The 12507-nt window shown below is 39.9% G+C and overlaps 1 protein-coding gene across 1 annotated transcript in view; it reads right to left on the bottom strand.

Moving 5' to 3' along the window:
* Window positions 1-11430, bottom strand: part of creb5b (cAMP responsive element binding protein 5b) — a 41340-nt gene extending 29910 nt beyond the window's left edge. Inside the window, exons 1-5 of the mRNA XM_035671606.1 lie at window positions 11375-11430; window positions 5482-5559; window positions 5015-5108; window positions 2921-3042; window positions 1231-1388 (exon numbers count right to left, since the gene is read on the bottom strand). Of these exons, the coding sequence (XP_035527499.1) occupies window positions 1231-1388; window positions 2921-3042; window positions 5015-5108; window positions 5482-5535 (428 nt within the window). The 5' untranslated portion in view covers window positions 5536-5559; window positions 11375-11430. The remainder of the gene's footprint in view (window positions 1-1230; window positions 1389-2920; window positions 3043-5014; window positions 5109-5481; window positions 5560-11374) is intronic.
* Between the last annotated feature and the right edge of the window lie 1077 nt (window positions 11431-12507).

Consider the following 12507-nt stretch of genomic DNA (forward strand, 5'->3'; position numbering starts at 1 on the left):
TGTGCAAGCAGTAACAACCAGTCTCTCAACAAATCAGTCAGAGATATCTGATTGTAAAGGACTGTGAAGAGAGGTGAAGTGGTGAGTCTGTGCTTTGGGCAGGTGAAGAGTTTTTAATGACAGGTAAACTCAGGTGAAGCTGGCCCAGCAATGTCTATGTTTCTGGCAGTGATTGCTGCTCCTCCAAGAGGATGAAATTCCAACCCTGTCTTCGACAAAGAACCTGACGGGGTGTCAGTCAGGCTTAGTGATGGGCCTCCCATTCAATATTCACTAGCTCCTCAAGCTGTAAATCTACACAGGACTACCTCGACACACAGCACAGACATAACACTGAGCCATCTCAATGTCTAACTTGCCTGCCACAGGTCTGGTTTACAGTAACAAAGCCCTGGCACAAGTTTGAAGGTGGTTGGGGTTAAGGGACAAGGAATGAATGAGGTCAGTGTAGCATCTTCATAAGGAAGAACGTGTGTATAAATGTTTATATGTGGTAATAATAATATCACGTTACTGATATAAAAAGACAAAAGACCAGCAGAGGGAAAGATGCTCAAAAAGAGCTGATAGCCCCATGATGGTTAGTAGAATTTATAAAATCACACAGCCTCATTACACATGAAGTATGCATATTCCTTGATCACTAAACGCTGCAAGTAAATATTAAAGCAACACAGATTGCTGTTAATATATTGTCTATATTTGCTGTTACACCTGTAGCATGGTAGCGCAAAGGTATCAGAGAAACAGAGCTCTAAGGTTGCGGCTGACATTCCTATACAGTGAAAGGAACTATTTTAGAGCATGTAATGCTAAACTGTTGTAAAAGCAGTCACGACTGAGGCTTTAACATGACCTCATCTTGTCCTCTGGGACCCTCTTTGGCATGTTCTGCTGTGGGACAATACTGAATGAACAGCAAAACATGAATCGCCGGCCCCACACACACTGCTCCAAATGTAACAAAACACTGACATTACCTCAGAGACTAGAGAGGGATGATCAGCACAGACACAAAGGGACTAGGCCGAGCCTAAGGCTGTCGCTATAATTTGAGGTGAGAGGATACACTCCAATATCAGCACTTCTTTAAAAAAAAATCTGTCTGTCAGCAGTTTGTAACAACTCGGACACAAAGAAGATGTTTGCATAATTCAAAGAGATGCAAAAAAATAATAATAATAATAATATCCGTCCCACTCTTTCTGTTCCAAGTCTTGGTCTACTCACCCTATCTGTCTGTTGGTGGATGGAGCCTGAGTGATAACGGAGCTGGACTGAGGAGAGGGCAAGGCCTGCTGGATCACTATGCTGGTATCGTGGTTGCCCATCCGTGAGTGGGAATGCTGGTGCTGGCCTTGGCCTGCCTGGCCATGCAGTGAGATGTTCTGCAGCAAGGAAGGGGAGAGAAAAACAAGCATATTATAGAAGGTTAGGAATCTGTAAAAAGTGCAACCTTCTAAGAATGTATTTTCAATGCAATTCAAGCAATTACAACTGTTTGGCCTTGGGCTGCATTCACCCAACTTCAATAGGTAATGAGGAACTATGTAAACTATCATCTACAGGGTTTTTCTGAGCTGAGTTGGGGAAACATTGAGGGTCTAATGAAGACCAGGTTTCTGTATTGTTATTTGCCCAGCAGGACAGTTTGTTTTGTTTTACCTCTGTTAATAGAACCACATATATAATATAACCCTGTAATACTGTAAGAAACAATACTTGTCCAAGCTCGACTCACATATCTTAGCATAAAACAAACAGCAAGTAATTTGCATTAAGTCAAATGTGAAACAGTCACTGGCAATAATCAAATACAACAAAGATAATAAAGTCACAGATTTTAGAAACAGTTTTCCTGACAAACTGGTACTGATCCTAAATTACATGTCATTGTTGAGGAAATTGAAAAAATATCAATAAACTAAATCACTCTCTCTTCTTTTATATTAGTGTCTGTAAATGAATATTTCATATTCATATTAGTCAATTGCTGTTTTCCTGAAGTTTCAAGCTTTCCCTCCTTATCTCTGCTTATTGTCCTATGCACTCCCAGAGAGTCTTGCTCTGACTCGCCTCCTGCTGACTTAGCATTGCCTCCCATCATAAACCACACAGGCTGGAGAGGCTAGACAAGGCTGACCTGAGCATAGACGAGCTCCAGAGCCAAACCACCCAGACGACAGCTTAGCTACAGTGTGCAATGGACATCTTTCTAGACATTAGATAAGCAGTCTGTCTTGTGGTGATTTGACTAGAACCCATGTTTCAGGTTAAGGTGCCTCAGGGCAGATTTATAATGCATAAATTAGCAGGTCTTTTGTCAAATGTCAATGCTTTGCAACTCTGCTCAGATGTGAGAATGTCTGGCGAGGTCTTTCATTGCAGCCACAAAAGTGGTCTCAGGGGTCTGTCTTTACGTTCCTGGAAGAAATAGGAATCCTGTCCAGAGAGATGGCTGGAGAGCTGTTTGAAGTTACAGGTGGAGAACCTGATCTCTTTTCTCCTCACCTGTGGTGGGTGACAAATCTCCACCTGCTAGCCCTGTCTGTCACTGTCAACAAGACTGATGGGGATCGGGGCGTGTGATGTCTGGGGCATGACAAGGGCTGGATGTGCAATACATGACTACAATTTGGAGAAAAGGAGAAAATATGGCAGAAATATCGGTGTAGGTGTACAAATACCTGTGGTTTTCACTTTTAAGTATGCGTGCAAAGTGCAGTGACATGAGGTGTATTAAATCTATTCTAAGTGTGTGTACCTGCTCATAGCGTGTTGCTTGCTATTAATGACATGACTGACGATAGCACCAGATAACTGTTCCTAACCACCTGATCTAACCACTGTGGGCGGCTGTGGTTTTGGGTTGACCTAGGTCCTTTTTCAGCCTTAGGCTTTGTTCTCTACTCTGCAGTACCTGTTTACTGTCCTCTTCTTCTTGGGCTTTGCAGAACTCCTGCTCGATGGAGCAGTCCAGTTCACTGAACAATCCCACCTCCTCACAGTTCTTCAAGAATCGTGTTGGTGTGGGCGTCTGGTCTGGAAATCAAGGTTTTTCAAGTTTTAGCTTTGAAATCAACTACATGTTAGTAGTGTTTATTTGTCAAGCTGTACATACAGTACACCATGATGGTGGACGGCATGAGGAATAGAGCAAAATAAGGACCAACATCCTGTAACACATCATCAGTCTTTTTTCATTACTTTTAATTCTATTATTTTTTCATGTATTTGTAAAGGACCATGTATAATATTAAACATAAATGTTACCATTTTATATATTGTGCCAGAATTAGGTTAACTAATTTTCATTTGTAGCCCCTTAACAGGTCACAATTGAAATATTCATGATAAAACGGCACTAAACAAGCAAACAAGACACAAAACAAAATGAAATACAACAGTACATCACACACACCATGTTAGCAAGCAATGTTACAGCATATTTTAGATAATGTCAAGATATTTGAACTAATATCTAAGATCTAAGATCTGACAGTTTGTTTGGTTTTATTGTATCATTTTTTTACAGTTGAATCTTTAATTTACAGTTCTCCAGTCTTAATGTTTGGTTTGTTTTGTTTGTTTTGTCTTTCTAGCCCCATTGATTCATCAGCATAATGCTGTGTATTCTATTATTTATTTATGTGGACCACAGTTAAACTGGCAAACACTTTATGGGAAACAATGGAGATCTACATAAAGACTAAATTGTAAAGAATGTACAGTGTTGTTACGTATTTGCAATGATTTTAGGAAAAAATAACTTCTATTCTGTTAGTGAGAGGGAGATACTACGCTTGACAGCCCCATTTCAGCTGATAAAGTACAGATACAACCTATAGAGTTGGGGTCTCATTTGTCGAGCCCAGTCAAGCCGTGGAATTCAACTTGACGTTGTGGGGGGTGTACAAGGATCAGGTTTCAGACAGTTGAGGGTGATTTTAGGATCAGGCTTGTTTCAAAAGCTAAAAGCATACTTCATTGTCTGTTTATCCATTCTGGCTAGACCAGGGATTGACTCAAACTTTCATCATGACCTGTGTACCCAAAATACAAATATACTTTTTTCCATTTTGGCTAAGAATGTCACAAGTTCTATTAATAAAAAAGCAAGTACTTTTTAGTTGAGGATAACACACCTATGAGTAAATGAAAAGAGTGGCAAATGGAGTAGGACGTTAAGTTTAGGTTAATAATTATAGTACTAAAAGATAAAGAGTGGATTATTTTGGTGACCAGCTTAGGGTACACTTATAGTACCACACATGGCTGAGCTTTAACTTCCAGTAAAAGCACTGACTATTTTATCCTGAGTTCAAGGTCTCAATAAGAGAAATGGTCAGAACTGTAACTCAGACAACAGGCGATAAGAACACCCGGCCTAGAAAATCCGATCCCGCTGTCCGCTCAGCGTAAATAATAAAGAAGACACAATCTGGGCGGCATGGCTTGAGCAGCTCACACTGTTGTCTAATGTGGCCTAGCAGTTTCTAGGAATGGAGATCTATACTTATAGATTGGCCTTGGGTTGACACTTGTTTATGCAGTACACAATCTATGATTTGGTGTTTCTTTGAACAGTAGATTAATGTGCCCATCGGCATGTCACATGGGTCTTGTACACCCCACCATCCATAAAAGCAGGGCAAACCACCTCCCACTGCCTCTACAGTAAGATCAAGAGTAATGACACCTCTGACGATCATACAAAGCAACGGGGAAGAGGAATGTTGCTTAACATGCTGATTTCTCCAGTCATACGTCAGTGTCTCTGTAGCCTCCTGAAGGGTGTATAAGTGGTATGCACTGAAAAGAGCTGAGATGCAATGTGTCATATGATTTACATTACTGTAAACAACTGGTATAGAGACGCCATAAAGTTTTCTGATGATACACAAGTGTGTCTGAGCATGAGTCACCAAGGCACACACCTGCAGATGAACTACAAGTTCTCCAAGAACCCTGCTGAGATAGTGTGTGAGTCTGTACCGATGTAGCCGTAACTCACCTGATAACATGTTGTCATTCTTTATGGAGGGGAACTTAAGGGTCATCTCATGTTTGTGTCGATGTATCATCAGATGGTCCTCCGTGGGGAATCGCTGTTTTAAAAGAGTAGGATTGTAAGATTTGTATATACAAAGACAAAAAAATAATAATAATCCTGTGCACTGAAACTTTAACCCAAATAACATTCGCTGTTAATTTAAATTTAAAGATCGTCTCCTATAAGAGCATCAACCCTGGCGTTGACTTCAAAGAGAATATTTTTCTATGGGTATTTTTACACCGCCAGCGTTATTTACAGTTTGTGTTTCACTCAGTTCCATGCTATTCTGTTTCTCCCTTATGTGTGAGGCAGTAACCCACTCCTCAGGCCTCCTCAATGTACACCTCTTCATATTACAGGCAGACATAAGCACACACATGCACATGTACACACAATGTTGTGTTATTTCGTCTCAACACACTCACCTGAGAACAGCCAGGAGCGTTGCACATGAACGGCCTTTCCTGGTCTGAGTTCATCACTCTGGCCGCCTTCTCATAAAACTATAAAAACACACACACACACAAAAAAAAAGCAGATAGAAATGAATGACTTGAGTTTCCCCGCCAGCGTCTAAGAGGAAAAATACACTCACAGTGAAATTGCTATTGCATCTAAAAAATCTGTGTGGTTATTTTCAATAAGAAACTGTTTCTCACACTACAGTAATCTTGGATCCAATAAAATGACATCCAGGCTAAGGTTGTGGGTTTTTCAAAGACTGGAAACACTGGTATCAATAACTTCAGCAAAAACTTCCATACAATGGAAAAGCATTTAAATAGTCCAACATCTAATAGATTATTTTAATACTATCCTTTTATTACATGTAATCTTAATTTCAACCTGCTCTAAAGCCATTTATGAACAAAAACTAATAATAATAATATTGCTATAGCACTCTGTGAAGCTTACAACAGGGATGGGTCTGAGCTTAAAGTTGGATGCGAACAATGACACAGTGACATGATGAACCACAATAGAAATTTCCAGTCAAACACCACCACCATGTTGAAACCACAGTTCATCAAATGTTCATTCTCACCACAAAGTGACAGAATCTGGTCTAGCACATATGGTGCTCATCTAGCAACTACAACTACTCACCAGTCATAATGTGAAAAATCCCTCTTCAGTAATTTACCTATACAGTGAAACACATTGAACCTTAAATAGAACGCAATTCCTGTAAATCTCATCAAATACTTTTTTGAACATTGATGCAGTACTTTTATGTTTCAGTTGTACAGCAGCCATTTCAAGATTTAATTAAGTTAATCGCATACATTGCATAGTGAGAACAAGAAAAGAGAGTTGTGGCAGAGCAGCATTGTGTTAAAGGTAGATGCAAGGTTCAGTTTATTTCTTATAAATAACAATTTTAAAACATGAGTTAGTTTTAAATCTTACAAATAGGAGACAACATATTTGTTTCCTGCAATTACTGCCAAATATGTGCTTTGTAAGTAATTGCTCAGTACACTACAGCAACGGCTATGCATCATGTCAAATGTGCAATGGCGTTTTAGATGCTTTAATAATTTAGAGTGAAAGAGAGGACAAACTTTCCCAGAGGAGGGCCTTGTACCTGTGCTCTGTTGGAAAATATAAAATGAAACCTGAGACACATAAAAATTAAGGGCCTACAAATTCTCTAAATCTAAACCTGTCCCTCTGTTTACTTACGGAAACTAAATCATTCACAACAATAAGTAGGATGCATATGTTGAAAACAGCCCAACTATATTTACGATAGGATGTCAGAGAAAAAAAAACAGTACTAACAGGCACATTTTATCAGCTTCTCAAGATCAAACCAAGAGCAATGAGATGCCATTTAAAGGCTCTGATGTGCACTTTAATCAATCATTGCATTAGATGCCTCACTCACATTTAAATATTTAAACCATAAAGTTTAACAACAGCTTACATAATTGTTTATGTCAAGAGTATCTATAACAATAGTTGATCTATTATTGTAGGCAGAAAACATTTTATTAGAAAAAGTCAACAAGGCAACAAGTATAGCTGGTATAGAAACCAGATACGTTTGAATAGAGGCTGAAGTGTGCATGTAAAGAGTATTAAAGCTGTCACGCACTAAAGGCTGGCACTACAAACTTGATCTAATCTCGCTTCCTGTTTCAAATCATTATTTCAGTAATTGTATATTGCATCTTATTTATGCAATTCTTGTTAGGATGTTTCCGTTAACACACCATTAAACATGGATCCAGGTTTAGCCTTTTTATTTAAATGAGAGAAAAGGACTTGTAGATTGTGATTGTGGTAAAGAAAAAATATTATTTGAGTATTCTTTTGTCCGGGTTGTAAGTCTTTGGCCTTGCCTCTAATATCATATATGGTCATTGCTGGCTGCTCTGTCACAGTGTATGTCTTAAATCAAGGTCTCGTCCACTTCAAAGATCATTGTCCAGCACAAAGCAGCCTAAACTATCCTCAGCACTGACAACCTCTGAGCAGCCACCACATGGCAGTACTACAAATGTCCAGCACTTGCTGACAAATGTCAAATTAATATGACAAGTGTTAAATTAGTCTTTATTAATCCCCTTCTAGGAGCACAGGACCAATCTTCAGCTTCGAGATCAGTGCCTTGATCAATAGCAGGAAGATTCTAAAACACTAAACATGCAAGCATATGAAAGACATATGCAAGTCTTTCGGCATATGGGACAAGCAAACAGGGATTGAACATTCAAACTCCTCACAGGAATGACCCCGTTGGCCCCCGTGGAGTTTAAACCAAAGCACCACTGAGGGCATGTAAACCTCCATGGTACTTCAAGTCATAGACACACTTATTTTGTATTCCAGTATGTGAATTAAGCCTTTACAAACTATTTATATTGTGCCTGGATGAATTATGGAAGTTGGTAGGTGCAACAGTCCATCTCTATACCACAAAAGTAAAGCTAAATGAAGACATTTAGAGACACAGAAACTACAGTACACAATGCAACAACAACATATCAAGACAAAGAGGTCTGTTAAGAGAATAACAACTGATTAAGTGTGTGGGGTTTGTTTATAACGTGGGTCTCTTGATAATGGCTGAAACATCTACAGTTCTCATTTTACATACATGCAACACAACATGTATTACTCTTTTACCCACAACAATCATTATTTCACAAAAACTAAAACGCATCCAGAGATCAAGTCAATGCCAAGGGTCACGTGTCAAGCATGAATACCTTCATACACTATGTACATGTGTGGCGTTTTCATGGGTACAGACTATTTCCTCAAGCATAGTCAAAACACTCAAATATTGTGTTATGCTAAGCAGTGCTGTTTTCCTAACAAGCTGTACTTCATGACCAAGCCTGCAGAACAGGGTCTGGACAGGGTCTCTCTGTCAGAGAGCAATGAGCCCTGGACTCTCTTTCTGTCACCAGTTCACTCCGTCTCTTTAACAGGGCCCCAAAAACTTACCTGGTTTCCTTTGACACAACAAACATGACCAACACTGCTGATCCTAACTAGACCTGGAATGATGGCGAGTACTACTGTAGAGCCAGCGCTTTGACAAGTCTATCGCTGATTATTCATGTCTTGATTCAACATTTTAGGCCACATTATTATCTCCAATACCAATTGCCGCTGTCGTTTTTAGACTTTTCCTCCTGAACATCTGTGTGAGTATAAATCCCTTCGTTTAAACCTAAAATTCACAATAAATCACAAAACTGATATCCCCAGAAAGCATTAAAAGAGAACAGATGAACAGATGCAAAACTTTTAATTTTACTTTCCTGTTTCTAAAAAGGGACTTCGTTTCATCACCTTTACCAGGAAATTCAAACCATACGACGCATAAAACTTTTAACCATTAATTCTGTGAATGCCTCTGTGAATTATCCAATAGCTTTCACATTTCAAATTATCAGTACTCAAGGCCCTTTCTTTGGAAGGGGCACTTGGCTCTCATTTGATATAGATGTTTTAGTTTAGCAAAGGAAATTTGGTTACACTTTACATTAACTATATCCTGATGTGTGCGAGGGGAAGGATTAGGGTCCGGCGTTCGATTTCAAGAGGAACTGGGGAGGAATTCTCCAGGTAGAACGCATATTAGAATTTAAACAATATGGTGAGGAAAAGAGGGGTTGGGGTGCAAAGGCATATGGGGTTAAAGCAAGCACAAACATGAGCAGCAATTCAAATCTCCAGCTCCCCATAGCCTGGGCCTTTGACAGCACAAGTTCAAGGTAGGATCACGGCGAACCCTGAGGCAGGGAACATGGTCCTCTTAGGCAATGTCTGCCCTGAACTTCTGCTCTTGCAGTGAATGCGTGACAGAAAGACTGATGTGATGTAAACCTCCAGACCTATCAATTACTGGTCTCTTCCACAACATGTAAACTCATAACAAATACAAAGATGCCCCCTCAGAGGGCCACCATGACACTAATACCACTCACATTATTCTACTCACAAAATATTTTATGACATGGCTGGAATAGAGAAAAAAAAGTCCCAGAATATATATGTATTAAAAATGTAAAAATAATAAAGTAATAAAGCATCTGTTTTTTTTAAGGTTAAAAAAAACATTGGAGGCCAAACTTCTGATTGGACTGTGTGATTTGTGTTGTGATTTGTGTTATTTGACCCCTTCCTACATTAGTACAATTATTACCAGAGAAATGTTTCACCTTGAGCACATGCAACAACCATCTACAAATAAAGGTCACATTTTATTGCTGCAATGAGCCTGGATTGTAATCAAGCTGAACATCGTGTAAAATATGAAGAATTGGATCTGTATCAAGGTTACTGAATAACAGTAAGTCATTCAGTAAGTTTAATGTGGAAATTTTACAGTCTTTGCAGTTTTGTATTATATTATTATGTAATTATCAATATTTTGATGTGTATTATTTATTTTCCTGAGCAGTTGGATTCACCTCAGTAGAATATAATTGAAAGTAAGATTTTGATTCAAAAGAAAAAAATATTTATTACGATTATTAATTATTAAGAATTATTTCTAGGGGAATTTGTAAGTCACAATTGTTAACTTCTCAGACATTTTTTTCTTTCTTGCAACAAAGAAGTGGAAAATGTGAAAAAGAGTATCCATGTTACAAACTTTTTTTCTCAGACTGTTGCTTTCATAAAATGTAACTTTCTTCCATTGTAGTACAATAGGGGCCTGTTCTCTCAAGCTTTTTTAAAAATGATTAAACTAAAAGCCCATCTCAGTCTAAATGATCAGAATTACTAAACTCATCATTAGACATGAATCCCCTTATTATCAGGCGTTATTAGCAGAGCCAATTAAAAGGACACAATAAAACTGAAAGCCTGCACATGGATCCAAAGCGGCGTGCATGACAAACGAGGGGTTATTGATAGTGTTGTCACATAAACAGAATGACAGCGGAGAGTAATCAAATGATTAAAACATCTTGCTTTTTTTTCCCTCTTTTTTTTTCCCCTAGCCGTATAGCCTCGTCAGCACAACCTTCCTGAAAGTAACCCTCAACATCTCAGCGCTTAATCAAATATCGACTGGCCTGCAGAATGACGTAATGTTAGTCACATTACAGTTAGAGGGAAAAGGGAACGTAAATTACACGGGAACAGGAGCATCACTCTTCTCCTTTTCTAACTGGCATGACAGCAAAAAAACAAACAAACAACCGAGCTATCATTTTCCAGACGGTCGCTGGTGAACCGCAGCACGCAGACAGTCCGGGACAAACGCCGGCTCCTGCGTATCCCGAGATGGGACAGGCGTGACAATGGTGCAGGGATCCGGCGTTGGCGGCTTTAGGACTAATAGAATAACTGGAGGACGTGCCAAATTGGTGCCAAGTGCAGTGCAAAAATCCGTCCTTTGCAATAACCCATTGTGTGTGTGAATGATGAATTCCTGCAGACTTGTCACCACTGCTACCTGACAGACCGAGCAGCAGCAGCAGCAGCAGCGGCAGCGGCACTTGACTCCGCGTTCAACTTCCAACAAGTCAACAGACAGACCAACGACGCCGGAGTGAGATGACAATGCGCCTACTCTACCAAAACTAAACAGACCCGTTATCTCATTCACTTTGCACCCACAAACAAGTTGAGAACAAGGAGAAAAAAGAAAGAAAAAACCCTTGACCAAGGCTGCTGAAGCGAACAACGAAACAAGCTGTTGCATGAGAGAGAGAGAGGAGGAAGAAAAAAAAAGAAAAAAGGAGGAGAAAAAGTAACAAGGATCGCTTTTTTAACAAACGCCAACAAACCTGCAGAGGCGCATGCACGGTCCTCTGCATGGCGGTGGAAGGTTTTTCAACTCACCAAACAAATGTAGAAAATGTGAAGCAGTCTCTCAGAAGAAACCACGTTGGACTGAGAAAAGATTACAATACGATCTATTTAGAGAAGCATAACGTCACCCCCGGGTGACGTCACGTGGGATTCCTGAACTTCTAAATCATTGCGGTCCGCTTAGAGGCGGCGCGAGCGGGGCGGAGTTTTTGCGAGCGCACGCCCAGAGGCATGGACGCATGGACGGTGCCGGAGCCGGAGTGGGTGTGGGTGTGGTTGCAAAGAAGAAAAAAGAAAAAGAAGAAGCTGGATCTCCAGTGCTTGACCATTCAGGCATGCGGATGAGCGTCGCATCTTGTGTGTGTCTGGTCCTCCTCGAGCCTTCGGGAGTTTGAAGTGAGAAAGATTCAGTCGCACATTTTATCACTTGGAAAGACAATGCCAAGGACTTCACATACTGCGCCAAACTTCGAGTACTGGATCATTGCAATACTTAATCTAACCCTTACTAATAGGCTAACATAATATAACCATTTTTCTTTAATAATACAGAAAGAAGCCACTCTGTAAGAAAATGTACCTTTAAACAAGGCCTTGTTACTGAAGACATTTTGGTGATGGCTCTGTTTTATTCAATTGTCCCAGTAAGTGTGACAACAAGCCAGCATGCGCAATACCGGGCCCCTGAAAGTGTAGCAGCTGAATGGAAATTGCCTATTGTTAATCTTATTATTTACAGCTGTGCTTTTCCTTCTGCGATGTCAAAATATCCTCTGTGAAAAAAAAGGCTTATTGGATTAATTAGAAAATAAAAGTATACAATATTTGAGAGAAGGAAGTTAGACAATGCTAAGCCTTTCAGTTGTGCTCACAGGTGGCTGTCTATTGCAGTGACAGGCTGGATCAACCTGCTGCAGGTCCCTGAGGCAAAGATCAGCTGCTGGGCCACTATTAACCCCCACATTCCTTATGCCCTGTGTGAACAGTGTACAGTTTTTCTAAGCTGGAATACCTGGCCTCAGACTTGCCATGTTGTAAAACATATAGGCAAAAATACAACTAAGATTGACACATGTACACTCGTTAGACAGACCTACCATTCAGTTACAAATGAGCAAAAACCAGTAAGTCTGGAGCTTTCAGGGACATTTAACGCCTTGCAC

This window comes from Morone saxatilis, unplaced genomic scaffold, assembly GCF_004916995.1.
Source record: "Morone saxatilis isolate NCDOM2014 unplaced genomic scaffold, NCSU_SB_2.0 Contig24, whole genome shotgun sequence".
Classification (NCBI taxonomy): domain Eukaryota; kingdom Metazoa; phylum Chordata; class Actinopteri; family Moronidae; genus Morone; species Morone saxatilis.